The sequence below is a fragment of the Macaca mulatta genome, chromosome 10 (assembly GCF_049350105.2).
Source record: "Macaca mulatta isolate MMU2019108-1 chromosome 10, T2T-MMU8v2.0, whole genome shotgun sequence".
Classification (NCBI taxonomy): Eukaryota; Metazoa; Chordata; class Mammalia; order Primates; family Cercopithecidae; genus Macaca; species Macaca mulatta.
The window spans coordinates 73,387,310-73,410,656 of record NC_133415.1 but is presented as its reverse complement, the minus strand read 5'-3'; the positions used below and the strand labels follow the sequence as shown (position 1 = coordinate 73,410,656).

The 23,347-nt window shown below is 43.6% G+C and overlaps 1 protein-coding gene across 2 annotated transcripts in view; it reads left to right on the top strand.

The window, feature by feature from the left end:
- Nucleotides 1-15,112, top strand: part of SLX4IP (SLX4 interacting protein) — a 197,585-nt gene extending 182,473 nt beyond the window's left edge. For both annotated transcript variants that reach the window (XM_001116207.4, XM_077951202.1), the window contains 2 exons: nucleotides 8,748-8,848; nucleotides 10,103-15,112. In XM_001116207.4, the coding sequence (XP_001116207.2) occupies nucleotides 8,748-8,848; nucleotides 10,103-10,823 (822 nt within the window). In that variant the 3' untranslated portion in view covers nucleotides 10,824-15,112. The remainder of the gene's footprint in view (nucleotides 1-8,747; nucleotides 8,849-10,102) is intronic.
- The last annotated feature ends 8,235 nt before the right edge of the window (nucleotides 15,113-23,347 follow it).

Below are 23,347 nucleotides of genomic sequence, written 5' to 3'. Positions count from 1 at the left end.
AACTTTGACACTGTTATATGCCCCCCAAATAAGCTGATAATATATTATACTTTTAATTTGCTTTTATTGTTGGCAAAAGGTTTTAATTATTTGCAGAGGGCTGACACATACAATAACCTATTCAGTGCAACAAACCTGAGAAGAGATTGTATCAGTCTTGAACCTTTTCATTTTCAAGAGACCGAAAGGCCAACTCAAAGCGGCTTAGCAAAAAAAGGGAAGGTTTTTGTCTCATGCCCCTGAGAAGTCCAGACTTTAGGTACAACTTGATCAGAGACACAAAGAATATCATTAAGTCTCCATTTCTCACCATCTTTGGCTCCAGATTCCACTGTGTTGGCTTCACTCTCCGCTGATGGGTGGTGGTTGATCCCGCAGTCTCAGGTCTGTTTCCTTCCAGTGGGAGGAGGTGAGGCCTCTTGCCAGGACAGCTGTGGCTGATGCATCTGTTTGAGGCTTGTGAATTCAGTAGTTTGATTGGCCTGAGCCATAGGCTCATTTCTGGAGTCAGGTATGGAAACAAGATCTCTCGAAATGCATGAATATGTATGAAGGTTGAAGATGTGATTTTCCAGAACAAAATCTGAGCGTTGCTTCCAGGAACTGAATGAGTATCCACTATAGAGGCATTATTATCATCTCTCTTTTTATAGATGAAGAAACTGGTGCTCAGAGAATATGTCAGCTGTCCAAATATCACAGTCAGGTAGTGACCAAGAGGTGACTAGAGCCAAAGTCCTCTTCTCTTTCTGTAAGTCCATATCTAACTATGATGGCAAATGATACTGCAGCCATTGGGCAAAGTGAAGACAGTACTGCTGCACAGAGAGCAGGCTTCCTAGACTCATTTCTGCCCCTGATTATATGCATGGCCTCAGTTTTTGTGGGTCTCATTCTTCTCATCCATCACATAGTGACAATACCTGCCCTGATGAATACTCCTTGGGGCCCAGATGAGATGTTGGAGAAAGGACTTTGAGAATCACATGATTTCTTCACAAATACAAGGCACTCTTGCCTTCTCTCCAGCCCCATATGGTTTGTGAAGGCATCAGCTTTGAAAATGCGTTCAGCACTCTCCAGTTTCCAGAGTTACTTCATACACCTCACAGCATTTAAATTTCCCAAACAATCCTGAAAGGTAGATGAGAAACCAACCATCAAGGGGTTGAGAAGCTGGCTCTGGGACAAGTCAACAATGAACATGAGACCTTAGACTCCACTCCCTCTCACCTCTGTGCTGGGACTCGTGTGCCTGGAGCCTCTGCCTGATTCGATCAACTCTGAGTGTATCATTCTCAGCAGATGTGATTAGGAGGAATGGAAAAGCAGTAACATTTTGAATATGCCCTAAGAGTATGTTTTCTAATCTTCTACTGTGAATTGCCTACTTTTAAAATCTTTTGGTTGGGTTATTAATTATTATTATTGAGATGGCGTTTCGCTCTTGTTGCCCATGCTGGAGTGCAGTGGTGTGATCTCGGCTCACCACAACCTCCGTCTCCCAGGTTCAAGCGATTCTCCTGCCTCCCGAGTAGCTGGGATCATAGGCATGCCCCTCCACTCCCAGCTAATTTTCGTGTTTTTAGTAGTGACAGGATTTCACCGTGTTAGTCAGGCTGGTCTCGAACTCCTGACCTCAGGTGATCCACCCTCATCGGCCTCCCAAAGTGCTGGGATTACTGGCATGAGCCACCACCCCTGGCTAATTTTCGTGTTTTTAGTAGCGGCGGAGTTTCACCATGTTAGTCAGGATGGTCTCGAACTCCTACCTCAGGTGATCCACCCACATTGGCCTCCCAAAGTGCTGGGATTACAGGTGTGAGCCACCGCACCCGGCCATTAATTATTTTCATTTGGGGTTAAATGTAACAGAATCAGAAGAAACTCCTGTACATAACCATGGGAAAAACAGGTCCAACTCTCAAAAGATGAAGACTGAGAATTCATGAAGTCCTACCTTGAGAACAATTTTAATGACATTGAATAGCCTTTTTTCATCCCGTTATTGCCTCCACATGATGTTTTACAATCCTAAAAACAAGAGTTTGGTGGGATGGCTTCTGCCATATGCTTCCAGTACGGCTATGAAAGGTACCAGGAGGATCATACGGGGTGGGCCATGTGGTCAGGATGAGCCAGGATTGGCTGGTGCACCCCAAGAACTCTTGGAGTGACAGTAGCCTAATGCCATGGCCCCGAAGATCTGCCCCCATAAACTCCAACCTCAACTAATATTATTGTCTTAGAGCCTTCAGCCAGTTGCTGGAGAGCTGGCTGCAAGTCATTCCCAACATAGGTCATGTTTGTCAGATGGGTAGTGGTGTTACCATCCCATGCTGTGTGTCCATGTCACACCAGTTTCTAGCCAGCAGCATCTGACCCTGGGGCATGGTATTAATATCTGCCTCACCAAGCTGTATTGAGGATGACAGTGGTGGGTGCCCCCTTTTCTCTGCTCCCCCTTACTGCAAAATTCTTCCAAAGTGGTGTTGTCTAGACCTGTGCTGGCCAGTACTTGTAGCCACTGGCTACATTTGACTATGGAGTATTTAAAATATGACAAGTCAGAAATAATGTAATCTAAGTATAACGTGCACACCAGACTTCACACACTTAGTATATAAAACATCTGAATATTTTTTTACATTGATTACTTATTATAATATTTTATATTATGTTAAATATATATTATTGAAATGTAATTTCACCTTTAAAAGTGTCCTTTTACTTTTTTAATGGGTCTGTAGAAAATTTCAAGTTGCTTGTACAGTTCACATTCTGTTTCTCCTCGGGAGTTCTGGTCTCCAGTCTGTCTCCATACTGGAGAAGTGCCAATGCAGCCACTTGCACTTCTCCCTTGACCCCATCTCAGGTAGGCTTGGATCCCAGCACTTCACCAAAAACAGCTTATGTCAAAGTCACCTTCCTTCCAGTGATTAGTTTTCACTCATAACCAGTCGGCAGTGTTCCAAACAGTTGTCACTTTCATTGGCATTTTGTTCTTCACTTCCGTGTCACTCTCTCTTGCCTCCATGTCACTCTCTCTTGCCTCCAGGAGCATTATGCTGTCTTGATTTTTCTCCTCCTCACTGGTGCTTCCCTCATAGTCTATTTTCCTGAATCCTCCTCATGTTCTCAACTTCTTTTACTCATCCAAAATCATTTCCAAAATCCGACTGACTCTGAGGACTTTGTGTCTGCAGCTCAGACCTCCCTCTGCCGGAAACCTGTATCTTACCTGCCTGCTCAGCACCTCCATTTAGATATCCAGGAGGACTCTTACACTATCTTAGTCCATCAGTGTTGCTGTAACACAATGCCCGAGACTGGTAACTTATAAAGAACAGAAATTTATTATTATTCTCAAGGCTGGGAAGTCTAGGATCGAGTCACCAGCAGGTTGGGGTCTGGTGAGGGGCTAGTCTCTGCCTCCAAGATGATGTCTCATTGCTGTATGCTCCGGAAAGGAGGAGCAGTGTCCCCACAAGGTAGAAGGACAATAGTTCCAGCTCCTTCCTTCAAGCCCTTTTATAAAGACACCTAATCCCATTCATGAGGGTGGAGCCCTCATGGCCCAATTACATCTTCAAGGCCCCACCTCTTAATACCATCACATTGGCAGCACCTGAATTTTGAAGGGGACAGAGTCATACCATAGCAACGCCTAAAACTGATTTCTTGGTCTTATTCCCCAAGCCTGACCCTAAATTTACTATGTTTTCCGCATTGGTAAAGGCCAACTTCCTTCATCCAGTTATTTAAACCAAAGATTGTGGAGTCACCAATGACTTTTCTTTCTCCCACTCTATATCCAGTCCATCAGCACATTTTGTTGGGTCTCCCATCAAATTATATTTCCAGTCTAACCACTGCTCCCCAAGAAGCAGGCTCTTCTCCAGGACCCATCACCTCTGAATGAATCAGTCATTGCCGAGGCCTCATCACTAGTCTTCCTCCTCGTAACCATGTACCTCTACAACGCCCAAGGTATTCCTTTTAAAATGTCAAGCCCTTTTTCTTCTAGGAAGCTTCCATGGGCATATCATCTTCCTCACAATAAAACATGCCATCCTTACAAAAGTCACACAAGATCTGCCTTTTCACCACCAGTACACACACACACCCCTCTTTCCAGCTTCCTGACCTCTTCCCCTGATTTACTCTCCAGTTTCTGTACCATCCAGGCATACTCTGTCCTCAGAGCCTTGGTGTTCCCTCTTCCCCCTGCCCAAAATGCTCTTTCCTGTGGCTTGTCCTTCACTCAGGTCTCAGTGTAAAGCCCACCTTGTTACCTACCACGGCCTTCCCTGACTGCCATATCTAAAATAGCACCCCATGGCCCTTTGGATGTTTATTTCTCCTCATAACATCATCACCACCTGACACATGTTTGTTTGTTTGTTTGTTGTCTTCTCCATGGAGATAGGGGCTCTGTGAAAGCAAGGTCCTTTCCCTCAAGGGCTTCAAGCATTGCCAGATACAGAGTTCAGTATTGCCTGATTGGATTATTCTGTGGGATTCTGCTCAGTTATCAATTCTGTGTGCCCTTAGGGCAGAAGTTCAGTAATTCTGCTGAGTATCAGAATCACCGAGGAGCTTGCCCAAAATATACATGCCCTGACGCTGCTTCCTAGAGATCCAAATTCTGGGGTGGAACTTAGAACATTTTTTAACACACTCCCCACATGATTTTGATGCATGGGATAAACAGACCACACTTTGCCAAAGACTGTCTCATTGTACCAGTTTGTATTTATCTGTTGCTCTGCCTTGCTGAGTGTTGTGTTATGTATATCGGCAGTTTTTGAATCACCTTGGAACCTAAATGTAGATGCCCTTGCCGCACCCCAGATCTCGTGAATCAGAGCTTCCAGGGAGGGGTCTTGGGAATCTCCATTTTCAAAAGACTCGTTCTATGCCTCTGATGCAGCCAGTCTTCCCACTGGCCTGCGGGAGCCCCTCCTATGCTTTATAGACTGCATGAGGAGGTTGGAAGTTCAAGAGCAGGTGTTTTCTCTGCCATTTTAGGCCAACTTCTCTCCCTATCTCCCACTAATCCAACAGTGTTCTGTTCAAAACCAGTTTTCAGTGAGTCACTGTGGGGTGGCTCCTTGGTTTATCCACAGTTTCAATGTGCTTTTGGGACTTAAACATTGCCCAGTATTTCTTTTTTCTTTTTCCTTCTTTTTTTTTTTTTTTTTTAAGACAAAGTCTTACTCTGTCACCTAGGCTGGAATGCAGTGCCACAGTCATGGCTTACTGCAGCCTTGACCTCCTGGGCTCAAGTGATCGTCCCACCTCAGCCTGCTGAGTAGCTGGGACTCTAAGTGCGCACCACCACGCCTGGCTAATTTTTTGTAGAGATGAGGTCTCACTATGTTGCCTAGGCTTGAACTCCTGAGCTCAAGCTATCCTCCCACCTTGGCCTTCCAAAGTGCTGGGATTACAAGCGTGAACCACTGCACCCAGCCCAGTATTTCTAACTGCATCTCAAATCAGCCTGTTCTTTGATTAGAGGCAAGAAGGATATCTTAGTCACCTAGCTCATCCTGGTGAGGACTCTCTTTGCAGTCCTTTCTATCCTGGAATTTAAAATGTGTTTCCCAGGTCAGCCCATACAGGAATACGGTAATATCACCCATCATCATACTCAAACATTCATCTGTTCAGCCTTCCCCTTGGTTCTGTACTGGGACATGAGTGTTGACTGTCTTCATCCTTGGGGTGGTGGTCTCCAGAATACCCCCAAAGATGGAGAAAAGTCCTGATCCCTTGCCCTGTGGCCTGCGTAGGCTGCTTAGGTTGTTTGAAGGAGGGTATCTCCCTAGAGGCCAGGGCTTTGCCCTATTTCTGTTTGGTTTTGCCCTGGAACTATGTACTGACATTCTTTATAGAGAGAAACTTTTGAATCAAAACTCTTCAAAGTGTAACCTAAAAGTAAAACAAAATAGGAGGTAGAGTGGGGATGAGGCAGATGGCTGGGAAGGAGTATACCAAGGAATGATATTTGTGGAATATCTGAGTCCATGGGGACTCAGAATGTCCTCATTCTGGACTTTGGATGGCCAACTCTTTGGTAGCCTCTTTGAGTATGTTGGGTTTATCTTCATTCTTTACAAGAGCTGATGGGATCATTATTCATGGCAGAATCTGAAAAGTAGTAGGGTCGTCCCGTAAGCCCAGAAGGCACTTGCAACCCCTCTTAGCACACATTATATATCTGTATCTTGGCGTTGTGCCTCCGGATAAGCCTCAGATTGCATTTTGATGCCAGATGTGAGAAGCCATTAGTAATCAGGACGACTCCCTTTAGGAAATCCTGTTCCCAGGTGATAGCTGCTTCCTAAGGAATACTTGTTTGGGGGCAGGGGAGAGTGGCACTGGAGGCTTTGATTTAGAGACAAAGGGGAGTGAATTGACCCTAGAAATGTTAGAGTAAGAGATTTCTAATGAGACCTGACAGCTCAGGGGCTGAAGAGGGAGTCTAATCTTTTTTTTCCTGCCCACCCAGTCTTCATACAAATGTAAATATGCCTCCTTCAACAAATTGCCAAATGTGGTTTTAATTTGTAAGCAGGAGACCCCGCCTTGCCTTTCTCTTTTTCTTTTCTTTTCTTCTCTTTTTTCTTTCTTTCTTTTTTTTTTTTTTTTTTTTAAATGAAAACTAAGTCACAGATTTTACACTTTTTGAACAGGACATTTCCTCCTGTCACTCTGTCACCTTTTCTGTTGTCCCGTTTCTTCCAAGGACATTTTCCCTCATTGTTGTCAGAGGAATTTGGGATGAGAGCCGACTGCTCTGCTTCTTAAAGGAGTTTTTGAAGTTCCCAAAGGAAATGCATAGTGCTCTTTAAACTGAATTTATAAAATAAATAAATAAAGGCAGTGATTGAATTTAATACGAGATTTGAAGAGAGTGTCACTATCGCAGCATAATACTTTATGTGGCATATGCAGTATTCATTGTTGTTATTTATGACCCTGTCTGCCTTGCATTGTGGATTTCTTCCAGCCTTGGGGAATTTACATCATTCCTAATAGCAAAAGGCTTTCTGGTTCCCACAGAGTTGTTCAAAGCCTGACTCATGCTCCTTATGTTAATTGTTCAGCTCTGAAAATACAGCACTTTACAGGGTGTGGTTGTAAGGGGAGATTCTACTGTACTTATAGGGCATGTTTAGAAGTGTTTCACACATAAATCTCGATTCCTCTCTCTCTCTCTCTCTCTCTCTCTCATTTGAATTTTAAGATGTCACTCATTTTGGCCAACTAGTAAGTCTTAGAAAACAAACCAAAAAAAAGGGAGTATAATCCAGTAAAACATAGAATATTCTGTTCACTAGCTTAAAACTCACTTGGGTTATAACCAGATATGACTTTGAATGACACTGGCCCAGGTCTGAGATGGATAGGCACAACTGAAGAGCATGGAGAGCCCATCCTCAGTGGTGCAGGGCAGTGATTAGGCAAAGCACATCCCCTCAGCCTGTAGGGTAACCAGGCGTGGTACTCATGGCTGCCACCCACCAGGTGCTCTGGGGCTGTCACTGCTAATTCCAGTGTCGTTCTAAAGCAAGGACCTAATGACAGTTTACTAAAGCTGTTTCTGGTGGTAGCAACATTTTATTGGAATTTGATGGGGAAGAATACTTAGTGTCTCAGAAAATGAGAGGAGTTAATACTCGTCTGGATTATGTACTCGATAACCAAAAGGAGAAGAGATTCCAAAACTATGAAATGGGTTAATGTTGGCAAGGTAGGTAGGCTTTTACATTTTATAATTACTTCCTTATGATGCTTCCATGGGAACACAAAAGGCTAGATAGGCAGATAATCTATGAATTATATAAAACCAGAGTGGTGGTTAGTATAAGGAAAAAAGTCCCGAATTTTTTAGTAGCCAAGAATCACAAACTCCAGTTTTCAAAATACCAATATTAAAATATTTGACTATTGCTACGGTCTTGGGTGTTACAACTTTTTTTTTTTTTTTTTTTTTTAGACGGAGTCTCACCCTGTCACCCAGGCTGGAGTTCAGTGGCGCCATCTCAGCTCACTGCAAGCTCCGCCTCCTGGGTTCATGCCATTCTCCTGCCTCAGCCTCCTGAGTAGCTGGGAGTACAGGTGCCCACCATCACGCCTGGATAATTTTTTTTTTTTGTATTTTTAGTAGAGACGGGGTTTCACCATGTTAGCCAGGATGGTCTCGATCTCCTGACCTCGTGATCCGCCCACCTCAGCCTCCCAAAGTGCTGGGATAACAGGCGTGAGCCACCGCGCCCGGCCACAAAATATTCTTTATTTTTGCAGATAGAGAAAATATGGGGAATTCTTAGGATGGTAAGGGTGTAGACCACTGTGTCACCAGGTCTTGCTGGAAGAACGGAGCTCACAGGCACGCTGCCCCACACAGTAGGATTCTGGGGCTTTTGTCACAGCCTGGGCCTCACAGTTACCAGATATTGGCCAAGACTTCCCAGATGGTTTGGAATCAGCATTCTTTGCCTTACAGTTTTGTATGTTTATGGCACATATTAATGTTTGAAATGTAGACTGGGAGTCCAAAAGAAGTTACAATTAACCATAAAGTTCTAGGTAAAAAAGGTTAAAATAGCTTACCACTGAGCAGTTTCATTCAGTCTTTACAAAAATAAATGTGTTCATTGGGCATTCAGAGTGTAACTGTTTTCTCTCATGTTCAGCTAATAGATTTCTGGTTGAACCTTTGTTATCTTTTGGAGTAGACAGAAAGAGTTCTCCATGGAGTGTCTGATTACTTTGCTGAGTGTGCAGAGAGTTCACTTCCTCCCAGTGCAAAGCTCCGGAGAAATGCTCTGAAAGAAATGTAGGTGCAATGTGTTTCCTTTTTCTCATTTGTGACTGCCTCTATGTATGGATAGATAACATGAAGTCCAGAATTAAACAGAGTGCCTGGAACTGAAGCACAAACTCCCCTCCATCATGTACTTGCTCTCCCCTCCCTCCTGACTCTCTTGCTTTCTGGACAATAGGGATAGAGTCCTTGCTTCACAGGTGTGTTGCAAGGAGTAATTAATGACACGTTCTTTGAAGATGAAAAGCACCTGTTGGTGGTGTGTTTCATACCACTTTCAGAGGGACTACAGACAGATCTAAAAAATACATTCCTTTCCTAAGATCCTTGTTCCGACTTTAATATAATTACAATAATCCTCATACTCCTGGTGTCAACAGTAAGAACATGAGTATTATATGTATTTGTTTTCACACTGAAGCTAGCCAAAATAAATATTTCAGCTTTCAATGTTTTGGTGGTTGAGGAAATTTCTTGCCATTCACAGACCTGTAAATATATGCTGAAGTTAAGATCTGTAGTCTCTAATTCTCCCTGTGCAACTTCTATCCCGCCCCTCAAAGTTCATTTTATCATCAGAGTGAAGTTACATTGTCTGTTGTGCATGCCGTTAGAAGCAAGGGGCTTATATACAGCTATATCGACACTCTTTTGTCTTCCACGATTGCATTTTATTGCCTTTCATGCTGGCTATCTGGAATTTCTTCCAGGACATTTCAAATTATATTAACTAAGTCCTACTCCCATTTGTTGATCAAGTTTGATCAACAAACATGACACCAGCTAAGTGGTGGTTGTATTTGGGTAATACCTTGAAATAGCCTGAGAGAAATTCCAGGAGATTATTCTTTACTCACAAGTAGAAATTGTGTGTATGTGTACATTTGTGTTCACAGAACCTGAGTCTACTCCTGGAAAAAAAAAAAAAAAAAAGTCAGCATATAAGCAGTACTGACCCTTAACATCGGAAATGAATACCTGTTTGCCTTAGTTAAAATGGGAACACCATCATAAATCCATTTTTAACCCAATGATTGATAAGCAGGTATATCCTAGTATAATGGAAAATGTGAAGGTTTTTGCTTGATTCCATCTGCATTTAAACATACACTTGTTGTGGGGGGTGTTTCCAGATTTGCTGGGGAGGCAAGAAGGCAGGTAGTGCCTGCCTCCTTTTCCAGGTGTAGGAAATGTGGTAGAGGGAATTTGGAGGAAACTGTGCCGTGACAGCTTCACAAACCATAAAATCATTTTTGTTTGTTTCAGTGTGAAAAGAACTGAAACAAAAAGCAGCATCACGAGCAAATCACAGACCAGAAGAGACACTGTGGAAACATCTAGTAACTCAGTGATTGCAGAGATAGCAAGGAGGAGGAATGATGGTCAGGCTTCCTCCAGTCCCGCATCAGAATCCACGGGACTAGCAAAGGATTACATAAAGGCAGCTGAGAGCCACTGGGGGCTTCCTGTTCAAAAGCTGGAAAAAGTTAATCAGACCCAGCCAGAAGTCACTAGTGGCCAGCAAAAACCTCATCCTGGGGAGCGGTTAAAGACAGGGCTTCTAAGTGGGAGCCCTGTCTGTAGCTGTGAGTCAGCATCACCAGGTCCAAAACAAAGTCCACGAGTGGCCAAAACCCAACAGAAACGCAGGAACTGCAGCTCTGCGGAAGACTTCGACCACCGCAAGAGAGTTTCTCTTGGAAGTGATCGATTAGTCCCAAGAGAAATAATAGTGGAAAAAAGCAAAGCTGTCAGGGTTTTGCCAGCTTCAGAGTTGTCAGATCCAGGGTTACTTTTGAAACAAAATTTGGCAAACACCACGTCTAAGGAAGAGTTGCATGTTTTGGAAAGTCTCTCCTCCAGACATCTTATGAAAAATAACCCAGGGCAGGCACAGCAAACCGGCTCAGCCACAAACACTGAAAGATTATCTACAATTCAGAACAGCCCAACCAAGAAAAGAAAGAAATACGAAAGAGTCCATTAACACCAAAGAGGATTGTACCGTTGGAGTTGAGGACATAGTGGCCAGACCTGTGACAAGAGAGCTGCGTGTATAGATGCCGGGATTTTAGAGGAATTAATTAGAATGATTACATAGGAAGTGTGTTATCTGTGTTATGGCTATGGTTTGTTTTCAAAGCATTTCAAACCAGGAGGCTATATGCTTGTTCTAACAGCGTTGCTTCTTTATCATTATATTTTATGACTGTCTTCAGAGAATTAGTATAATGACAAAGAGCCATCCCCCTTGTCAGGGAGGAGACTGTGCAAGGACTGTATGAAGAAACTGATCATGAGCCCCTTCTTGGCACATCACTGTGCAGAGCACACAATGGACCATGCAAAGACAGTGCCACTCACCTCCAGGGATACAATCCATCCTCCTGCTCCTCAGCCTGAGTAGGAGGGCAGTGGAGCAACAGGCTGGTGGTTCTTAGCGTGTGGTCCTGGACCAGCTTGGCTGTCTGGAAATGTGCTAGAAATGTGGTTATTGGGCCCTGCCCCATGCTGAGTAACTACCTTTGGGTGATTCTGAAACATGCTTGAGTTTGAGAACCACTGGACTAATAGAACGCTCCCTGGTGCTTCGTCCAACCTGGCTGCCATGGCCTCCAGCTCACCAGTTGGGGCCAGATGTGCACATGCATCCCCTCGGACTCCCTCAAACTTGTAAAACGCTTGGGTTTGGTGTATGGGCCACTCTCTTCCCGAGTTCTACTGTATGGTAGCCATGGCATCCACGAAGGTGTTACCCTTATAATTGTTGAAGTTGATGGGCGATTCTGCCCAACTTTAGGGAAGACATCAGAGAGGCTCGTTGTTGCCTGTAGCTCAAGCATGGCCCAGTCCCTGCTCTTGCGCCCACCTCCAGGATTTTGGTTTGGGGCAGACTAGAACCTAATGGGAACTCAGTGACCAGTTTCGTTTCCCAGTTGGAAGGCTTCACAGGCAGTTCAAATTTCAAGACAGAGCCTTCCCTTTACAATGTCACCCACTGTCTCCAGTGGGCTTGCTGAAATGTCACATAGTGAATTATAGCAATGACTTATTTTGGATGGACACCTGCTAAAAATTTCCAATAACCGAATTTCATTCTAAAATAGGAAAGAAACAATATTCAAGGTCTATTCATTCAATACATCTTTTTTTTCTGTTCAACATGGGGTGGTCCTTTGAAATAGCACCTCCCCTAAGTAATAAGGAAAACCAAGTATATTCCCTAAAGTGTTGAAGTTAGCAGAAAAATCACCTAGAAAAGCCCAACAAAATGAAGAGAATACAGAAACAGGCATAGTATAGGTTCATGCTTGAGATGGATTAGTAGTTTATTCCATCTCGTTCTGTCCTTCCCCACACCTCCTGTCCCCACTTGTTGAGACTCCGTAAGACTCATGAAGCAGCAGCCATATTTCATGGCAACATTTTGGATCAGGAAATTCCATCTTGGTCACCAAGTTTGACTGTGGTGGTAGATACTGTTACTCTGATATTCCAAACCCTGCCTAAAAACCTGTTCCTATCCCATGATCCCAGCCTAACCAACACTACTTGAAATGGCCCTGCCTACTGGTGTCCTGTCTTCTTCCCTCTTGGCTTTTTTCCTACTCCCAGCAGAACCCAGTCAAGGGATTCTGTAGAAGAGGGAGCCCAACAGAATACTAGCTTCAATGGAGCTGACTCTGCTTATGCAATAGGGTTGGGCTGCACAGAGTTGAAACCCCCTGAGTACTGGGTAGAATGTGCATTTCCATGGCCCACCGTAGGCCTCTCTCTTAGAGCAAACAGTATTCTAGGTGTGCTCTTTATTGAACACAGGACCACAGTGTATCATTGAATCTTCTTAAACAGAAGCAATTAGAATGATTTATATATAGGGAGGGCACAAGTAATAAATAACCCAGGGGATAGACCAAGAAGCAGCTCTCTGGAAAAGAGTCTGGAATTAAAAAGACAGCTGTACTAGAACAATACCCACTGCCTGCTCCAGAACTAGGGGGGAGATATTTGAGCTGGAGCCGCCAGAGAAAATTTCTATTGAGAAGTTTTTATTTGTTTGTTTTGTTGGGTTTTTTTGTTGTTTTTGTTTTATTCTAATCTTTCCCTGAAGTATCACTCTGGTATTGAGAAATTTTTATTTCATTAGCTAACCTGGGCTTGGTGGTTAAGGCTAATACTTGTACTTAGAATGATTCTCTGTCAAGAAAAGTCTTGACTTTAGAGTTTGTTATATTTGGGGATATAACAATTACTGTGATCTAAGAGAGAAAATAGCACCTCCGGTTGTAGATAGCTGTGGTTTTCCTCACAGCCCTCACATCCCTTCATGTAAAAGGGATTTTAACAGGATTTACAGAGGGAATGGCTCTCAGTTCCCACACTGTGACATGTGCTTGAGGAATTTTGCCTTTAAGCATTTTTCTTGCCCGTGGTTGAAACACCCCTGGATCTCTTGTTATTTGAGTGGTTGCGTGATTCTTTGGATATTTGGAAGTACAAAGGGGTAAATGGATGCCAGGGGATTTTTGTTGTTGTGGCTTATTAGGTAGGATATGAAGAGTTCTCACTGTTGGGAATGGTATGTGTTTTGACATTCTTAATCATCTTCATAATTTGGCATCTGAAAGTCTGAAACAGTGTCAGTATTCTTCATCAAAAAGAACAAGTTCTTCAACCACTTACCTAGTACCCCAAATTATATTCAAGTCCCTGTGACTCCAGTGCTTGGAGAAGTCATTCATCTGATTCAATTAATGTTACACTTTGAATTTCCTAACTTTCTCAGCGGCATGGATTCTAAGCCACTTCCATGTGCTTTCAGGTGGCATCTTAATAGATTGGTGTTGAGGTTATTTTAATGTCCATAAACAAGAAAGGTCTGGAAACAATCTGTATTATTTTTCTTTCACATTTTCTTATCTTTGCCACTGGAGGTTAACTGTCATCCAGATATGAATATGAATTGTGAAATGCAAAGGAGCAAACATTTGGGGGTATGGGAGTAAGTGCTGCAGTTCTTTTTTTCACTGATTTTAATACTATAGAAGTGTATTTCATTTTATAAAAAGCAAGAATCATAAAAACCCTCTGTAAATTGATTTATGGAGAATATAGCTTATCTCCGAAGTATCTCAAGATATATCTTGGGGACCACAATGCGATCACAGTGTTAATTGTTTGCTGTTGGTGTCATGTTTGGATTTTAGCATGGATTGTTATGCATATCAGTGGCCTTTGATTTCAGAAAGAGCTTAGCGAGGGCAGAATACATAAGGAAAGGAAACCTCTGCTCAAGGGAATGACCTGGGATCACAATGTCGCCATTCCCAATTTCCTTGAATTCCTTCTTGGCAGGCCCTACTGTAATATTTCCACAAAACTGTAATGAGTGGCCCTTCTTTGGAGGTAACAGATGCCTTTCCTAAGAACTCAAAATTCTCTTCAGCGTGCTGTGACTTGAATATGGAAATCATTTTAATTTCTTCTTTTCTCTTATGAGGAAATTTCCATGCTTGGTTTGTCAAGAGAGTTCATTCCTTATTATTGAAACATTAATGAATTGAAACACGTTGAAGCAAGTAAAAAATCAAAATTAGGTTGGTTTATTTTAAATAGTTAAAAGTCTTCCTTAGTACAAAATAAATTAAGCATTGTAAAATGAAGTTAATTCAGGTAATTACTCAGTACAGAAATCTAATCATATATATCATTGGTATTGCAATTTAAGGGTATAATTAAATTCTCAGAAATCTGCAGGACTTCCTCTAATTTGGTTTCTCTATTTATTTAACAAGACAGGGAACAAATATGTGTCAATGTGCAGCTTAACAGAGGGGACTTGAATGGATAAAATTATCTTTAATAATCTAGAGCTACCCAGTACTGGGCTTGAATTTAATCATATTCACATGTTTCCTTTGGCAGCATAATATTACCATACACCATATTACCTTATAATTGCCATTACAATTCCTTATCAAAGATGTTAATTCTTTGCTTGAGCAAAAAATCAGTAAACCATATGTCTGACCCTAAAGTATTTGATCAGGGAACAGAAGGTGTGAATTGGACAGATTCCCCTAATAACTTTCTTCAATCAAGTTAGAAAACCAAAAGCTATGTAAGTCACCAGGAGAGCTCTTTTTCCCTTATCTTCTCATTTGTTTTGTTTTCAACTGTTTAAATAGTTCAAGTGGTTGTGCATGCCTAGGGGATGAAACTTACGTAGTAGAAACGTACTGTTTTATGAATAAAGAGTAAAATTGTTTTTAAAAATTAGTATCACTTCTGTTCTTCAAAAATAAGTGAATTAACCCCAAGAAATACATATTCAAAAATGCCCTTTTCTAGACAGCTATTTTAAATTATGCTCTATTTATAAGAAGTGTTTGTGTTTTATTTGTTGAAATAATTCTGCAGTTTTGAATACTATGTAAAATAATCAGAGGAGCTTTCCATTTAACCATTGGCCTTCAGGATGTAAGTATTGAAAACTCAGCATGAAGCCTTTGGATTAAATTGACCCATCAGTTATTGGGGTGCTCCTTACAGTGTGGACTTGCTCCCAATTCTGCTCCCAGCTATGAGCTAAGATAGACGTCTTTGGCAGGATTAAACTATGGCACTTTGACTCCTTTCCAAGGATCTTGACATTCCCCAAGTAGATTCATTTGTATTTTCCAAGTGAATCTACTCTTTACTCAGAACTGATGAAGTCCTGGGCTGACTGTCTACACTGCCTTTTATTTCAGTACTGCAGGTTTCTCTAGTTTTGTACATAACTTTTCAGAAGGAGTTCAGTCAGGTTGGAATAATACATTTGAATAGCTGTGCGTGCAATGCTGAGAACCTCTGCAGTCGATGAGGCGTAGCTCATTTCTTCTTAGTGTTTTGGTCATGGTGGTCCGCCATCTGGCCGAACCCACAGGAAAGACGCCCTGCCCTGGACATTGGGGCTGGGCCTGGGATCTGGGGACTGCCCAACAGCATGGGGCTGCAAGCTGCAATCCGTGGGTCCAGGCTGCTGCTTTGCCACTAGTTGGTTTTACATGTTTTGGTACAAGTCATGTAACCACCCAGGCCTCAGTTTCTTCATCTGTCAAATAAAATTATCTCTAATATTTTAAGTGCCAAACATAGCTTTTAGTGCATCGGGATGAACATTCCCATCCCATGTATTAATGTCTCCATCTGTTTGAAAATGGTTCCCTACACTGGCCACCTACTGGGGTCACCTGGATAGCTCCTAGTTCAGTCAGAATCCCTGAGGTTTGGCCTGGGCGTTGGTATTTTTAAAGCTCGTCAAATGATGATTCTCAGGAGACACCATAGTTAAGAACTATTGTTTAAAAATGTGGTGTGTGCGTGTAAATAGCAGATGTTAAAAGAGGGTCCGCTGAGTATTCTTTAGAAGAGGGGCTTTCTGCAAATCAGGAGTGTACCTACTTCCAAGTAAATGAGTAGGAATGGCTTCGGGGACAAGGTGTCAGTCGACAGTCATACATTTTAATCTTACAAAGAGATGTGTTTTGTTTTCTTCTGAAGGCCCCTCTGCATTGGTTCTGCTGCTTTAGAACCTACACATCCCAACACACCCCTCATCTTCGCCAACATTGAGAAATTGTTACCCTCGTTCAGAAGATGGGTCTTTAAAGCACCTAAATAATTGTCTGAAATTTTTACATAAACCTCTGGGGTTTGCCTTTGATCATGATCATTAATATCATTAATAGGCTCTCTAAAAGTGCGTGTGAATCTCAAGTTAGCATTTGGCAGGGCAGTGGAAGAATGAACGCTTTTAAAATAGTTTGGCTCAGAAAGTGCATCTGAAATAACCCTGTGGGAAAATCAGGAGAATTTCTCATCCTCCAAAGGATTACCTAGGATGAGATACTGACCTTGTATTTTAAGTTCAGTTGCATTTCTTAAAACCTCATTCATTACCCAGCCTGATTTATTTTAGGAGTGAAGTAGGCTGTGGGAGGGGGCTATATAATGATGTATGGTTTTTATGTTTGCTTTTTGTTTTCTGCACAGTTCCCAAAAGATTTTTATCATAACGTGTGTATATATGTCTTAAAAAAAAAAAAAAAAAAAAAAAAACAGCTTCTTCACAAGATTTACTATGGCTTTTCTCTCAGAAATTAGAGCTGAAGAATTCTCTCCTCTTCAGGCTCTAAGGCGATCAAACCCCAGAAGGCTGAGTGTGTGCGGGGTGAGCAGAGCGCTGACCTCTGCCAGGGGAGAGGTCAGTTCAGCACACAAGACTCAAAAGGGAGGAAGAAAAAGCAACTCCTCAGCAGGGAGTTTGACTTGCTTTAGGGCAGAAGAGCTTTTATAAATGAGTTCCCAGTCTCCCACGCCCTCTCGCTTGCACTTCTGTTACCAGTCCTGTTCTGCGCTTAGACACACACACACACACACACACACACACACACACACACATGCACACTCCCACCTCATTTCCACTCGTTGCTTCACATCCCTCTCTCCACCTGCCCCAGGAACAGTGGAGAGACTGACAGACCCTGCTCCAGAGGAGGCAGGTGATGGATTGACTGGGAATTTTTCTAGGCCCAGCAGCTCCCAAGGCCTTTTCAGTTCCTCCTTCACACGCTTGACTGGTGAGAAGAACGCAAAAGGCTCTTTCCCAAACCCAGGGTGGGTGCCTGGGAAGATGAATACCAGCGCATCCATTCCTGTTGTCAGAGGGAGAGGTGGAATGGTAAATCAGGGCAGCCCTCAGCCAGGAGGTGGGAGACTGGGCTGGGTGTTTGGGATGTGTCCCAGGAGGAGGAGCCTAGAGGGACCTTCCTGTCACAGCACTGGAGAAGGACCTTGTGAAGCAGCAACACTGCTGTATTCATATATTCTCCTTAAAATGCTGCCCCAGTGAGCCTTGTCCCAGTGCCCTACTGCTTAGCACGTGGACTGTCTGCCTGTGGCAGAGCCTGGGGCATCTAGAAAAGACTATTCTCAGGTGGCTCTCCCATGAAAATGCCCCATCAATCTGAAGGCACTTGTAGGCAGCAGAGTTTTCTACCCCAGAGGTGTTGGGGATCTGGGTTGCTTTGGGGTTCTTGTTTTGATACCAACAAGCATCTTCACCAGGAATAACCTTCTAGATTTCAATAAAATCACAAGCTCAAAGACAAGGAGTCTCTGCGTCCATCTGTGAATTTTATACAGCAAATTGTCCTTGTTTTCCCTTGAAGATAGCATTTCCTGGTACCGGTTTAACCAAATCTCATGTTCTTCTGGGCTCCAGTTGTAGAAACAACTTTGGCTCTTGTTTTGCATGTCTGTCAAGTCTAATTCCAGGTCCTGATAATGTTTTAGAAAAGCTCACTGAACTTAAGAGAAACCTTCATTTTCTGCTACCAGCTGTGCATGTCTGCCTAAGCCACCTGCCTTGCCCTCCATGCAAGGGCAATCCTAGCAGAGAGATGGTGGGAGAGAAACTTTGACTTCACATTTAGCCCCTTCTCAGTGCCAAAGAAATGGCCACTGTGCAGTGACGACAGCCAAGAAGGGAACTTCCTTGTAGGGGAAGCCTCTGAAGAAGCCGGGGGTGGGAATACAAAGTATTTCCAAATGCCCAACCCACTGAAAACCTCCAGAAAATGGAAGTCCAACATTATCTCGTTTCATAAGGAGAGAAGACTATCTCAAGACTTGAGTGTCCTGGAGTCCTCCAAGGCCAGGTATCTAAGCTTACCTCATTTGGCATGAATTTTATAAAATAGGGGTTTCGAGGGATATAGAGGAAAAAACTGTGTTCTATTCTCATTATTCGCAGGCTGTAGACAGCTGTCGACACTCAGACCACACACTGTTGTAGACTTCAATTAGGCACCACGTTTTGTGCAGTCCTATAGTTCATTCTTGTCTTGAATGAGATTTTCTTTCTCCTACACTGGAAGCCGGCTCTGAATTGATCAGGGAAAAAGCTAACAACGATTTGTATAGTCACAACCAAATATAACACCTACAAGTGACAGAGCCTGGTACGATCCTTTTTAGAAGAAGCCTATGTTCATTTTCTATCCCTGTGTAACAAATTACCGTAAATCGAGAGACTTAAGACAACATAAGTTTATTATCTCACAGTTTTCGACACTTCTTAGCTGGGTCCTCTGCTCAGGGTCTCATAGGCTGAAATCAGGGCTTCAGCCAGGCTGCATCCTCATCCGGATGCTCAACCAGGGAAAGGTCCGCTGCCAAGCTCCCTTGTTGGCAGAATTCAGTTCCTTACATTTGTAGGACTAAGATCCGCATTGTCCCGCTGGCTGTTGGCAGGGGACCTCCTAGAAGCCATTTCGCGGGTCCTTGCCACGTGACCCCATCCATTTCGTCAATGGAGAAGCCTTGGCATCGAATCACTTTCGTGCTTTGAATCTCTGACTTCTTCTGTGACCAGCCAGAGAAACCTCTCTGCTTTTAAAAACCTCCTGTAATTAGGCCAGCCCCACCTGGATAATCTGTATTTGAAGGCTAACAGATTTGAGACTCTAATGACATCTGCAAAATCCCTTCACAGCAGTACCAGGATTAGTGTTTGATTGAATAACCAGGGGCCAGGGACCTTTGGGAGCCATCATGGAGTCCTGCCTACGACCACATCCAACAGCACTTAGCTCTTCTCTGACGGGCCCAGTTTAATGGAGCAATGGTGAGAAAGTAGAGTGTCAGTTGGAATCTAGCTGAATTCCTTAATCTTTTAATGGTTGCTTAGAGCAAATACTGAAAGCAGTGTTCTTTCCTTTTCCTGTAGCCCTTTTCATGAATACTGCAGTGGCACACATTTATTGTCACCATGACAGATGAGGAAACTGAGGCACAAAGAACTTTGGAAACTTTCCCAAGTTAGTAAATGGCAGTGCCTAGAATCCAGATCTGGCAAACCTCAAAGCCCAGAAACTGTGTTGTTAGTACACACAGGTGGAAAATTTCAAACCAGGAGCTGGGAGGAAGAGCTGCGATTGGAACCAAAGAAGTCTTACTCCAGAATGCATGCTCTTGACCACTAAGCACACAGCCCGGCTTTGCACACCAAGAAGGTGAAAGTAACAGTCTAGTGAAGGAAGGATCAGGCCCACGTGGAGGCTGAACGCTCTGCAGGAGATGTTCACGACCTCTTTTGTAACTGCACTGCAGCCAACACTGTCCCACTGAGAGCTCACAGGAAGCGCGGAAATGACGGGGCTTGGAGATGGAGAAAGCCAGAGGTTGTGGTCCCTCCCGGCCCCTTCCCACTCCCTTTTCTTTACTAGAGGCACTTTTTTCCTTAGTCTGTTGCAAACCTGTATGGCGTGTCACATTTGCGCTCTTCCTTTCTGCTTTATGCCTTGAATTATTTAAAAATTCTTCCAAAATAACATCACTGCAAAGCCAGAGAGAGCCCCAGAGGGCATCTGATTGTTCATGTCCTGAACTTGGGGGGTTTATGTTTCTGTCTTGGGGATGGGGTTTTTCCAAGTCACTCAGTGTGGGTGCCTGGGCGCAGAGGAAACTTCTACACAGAATGTACTTCTGGCCTACCCTGACACGACAAACAGGTTAAGGATGACTTGTGGGAGATTTTGCTAATCCATCAGTGCTGGGTGGGGCAGAGTGTGGAGGTGTAGCCTTTTGGGGATGTCAGGTGGAGGAAGCAGAGCTGCCCACAGGCAGTTCCAGGAACTGTCAGGTGTGTCTGAACTGGCCCAACCGCACACTAGACGTGGCGAACTTCATCACATTCAAGCGATCTGGATTTTAGTCCTGTTAAATGCTCAGGTGTTTTTGTGGTGATAACCAGGAAGGAAGCTGCCAGGGGGAGTGGGAGTGGTTAGGGAACATGGGATGAGGCCTAATGGTAATTGCAATCACTTAACACTGGCCAAGACCCTGGCACCTGCATCTCAGACCCGGTGAGCCAGCAGCGCTGTTCTGAAAACGCCTGTAAAATGTACATGTGTGCACATCTGTGCACACACACAGGGAGCAGTAGGACCTAGTGAGCCTGTTGATTTCCTTTCTGAACCTCTTTTCCTGCGACTCGTTTTAATTCTATGAAGCAAAAACTAAAAGGGAAATCGGAAACTTCCCAAGAACAAAAGAACAACCTACAAAGGAGCAGAGCTGAATCTGCCTGTGATGCAGAAAACACCTACTGCTCCCGGATTTATACAGATGTCACTTTCTAGGCGGAACCAGCTCAGATTGGCGACACTGTCTTAGCAGCCGCCTCCTGTGACCTCCCTTGAGCCTTTGCATCCATTTTTGTGAGGTGCTGATCTCCCAAGGCTCTACCCTTGAAAATCACACTAAGGGCAGGATCCAGGCATAAACCTAGCAAATTCCCAGAAGAGGCAGAAAACACAGCAGCCCAGGAAGCAGGAGCCCCAAGTTCTAGTTCTGGCTATTGCTAACTCTCTGTATAACCTCGGACGAGACCTTGAACCTCTCTGGGCCTCAGTTTCCTCTTCTGGGAAAGAAGTAGGGGTTGGATCCTTTGATGGGTAAGGTCCTTGATTGCATTAACATCCTGTGATAAAGGTATTTCACATGTAACATCTACGATAAAGGTATTTCAACTGCACATATCTCAGCCAGGATGAATTAAAACAGCTTTTCACTCTTCAGGTACAGAACGGAGGGGGCCAACCTGTTTGGTTGCCTGAGTAGTGATTAGGAAGCCAGCTGCAAACTTGTATTTCCCTCCGGGATCACCGATGAGCACCACCAGCCCTGCCAAGAGAGCTTCTCTTTAAAACAAAGCTGTTACTTTCATGTTGCTGGCATCTGCATTTGCTTTCTGGATAACTCAACCCTTGGGTGCCCTGGTGTGGATATTTGCAGTGCGGGTGGGTTGGAGAAGGCAGCAGGCAGGCCTCAATTCAAGGTTCTTACTGGATTTAAGAGCCTTTATTCTCCAGGTTAATTTTCCTGACTTGCATATCACAGGTTAATACTGGACCCAGGCATAATGATACATAATTTGAGACTTGTAAAAGCTGCCTTGGACTTGAAAGAAACACACTCTAAGCCAGGAAGGTTGTGCCCAGCATGCAAGAGCAAGTAATACAGGTAGAATATATGTCCAAAGCAAGAGAGCCGCACCCTTTTGACATGATCTCAGAGGGTGCCGTGCAGGATTTAGGCTCCTCGGCTGCCAGGCAGCGATACCACGGCAGCCCTACAAGCATCACTCCCCCCAACCTGCTCTTAGTTTTATTTTAACAGCCATTGGAAGGCAATGGTTCGCAAACGGAAATTCATTATTTTTAATAGACCCCGAAATACCTCGTGGATTTGAAGTGATGCAACAAGATTGCCCTAATGGTTTCTAAACTTTGTTTTTAAGACTTCAGGGGCCAGAACCGTAGAGAACTGCCTTAGGGCACCCTTCTAGCTCAGATAACCAAGCTGTTTGTTGGCATTGCTGGAGACTGACATACCCTGAGCTGGGTTGTTTAGCTGCTTGTGGGGTGGAAAAAAAATGTTAAGAAAAATAATTGTTGTTTTTGCAAACTATCTATTTAAAAACAGAACCTCAGGAAGCAGATTTCTGTTCCAATGCTTGGATGAATCAGAGCTTACAAAGTATAAATACACATTAGCAGGAGGAGGCTTCCCATAACCCATGTGCTTGTATGTCTTCCCAGACCAGGAACCTCTGAACTCCTGTTTCTCATTCCCAGTAGAGGCAAGAAAGAGACCCACAGTCGAAACGGAAATGGAGCATCGCTCAGCCCAAGTTTCAAAGCCCGATAGGCCTGTAGAACTTTTTTTTTTCCTTTAAAGGCAACTGGTTTTTTGCTGCACATTTGCTCACTTTGGAGCACGAGCACACAGGTGTAAGCCATTTGGAAAGGTGGGAAACCCACGCTCTGGCCCATTTGGCTCCTTGCTACCTAAGAAATATTACAGAATAAGTTAATTTTGACTCACTGACCCCTCAGATCAGCTAATAGGCGTGAAGCACTTAGACCACAACTTGCTCAAGGGGCAGTGTAATTATTTTACTTAAAAATGATGTCAGGTGGCAATTTAGCAACAAACTGGCTTCCAGGCTATTTAATTCAGTTTAACAAGGAGGAAAAACATTATAATTAGTGAAGAGCTGGTACTGTAGCACTTTAGCAGAGTCGCTCCCAATTTTTAGAGTGCATGAGTGGGGGAAGAAGAGCGAGCTTGTCAAAAATTCAAATTCCCAGGCTCCACTTCTGGTGCATCTGGTCTAACAGGGTCATGGACCGGGCCTGGGAATCTGCATCTTAAAATTGTAAACCCTCTCACAAATCATCAGTCTCATTTGGCTTGTAGTCAATTAAAATATATCGTCCCCCTCCACTTTCTATTCAAATTCTACATCAGGTAAGTATAGAATCTCAGGACAGAGCTTCCCATCCTAAGAACACCAGCTTTAAGTGTTCTTTCCTAGAGTTGCGTGGGATAGTCTAATGCTAGAGTTCTAGTTGGCCAAGTTTCTGGACTGAAAATTTCAGGGGCCTTCCAGGGCCCCTT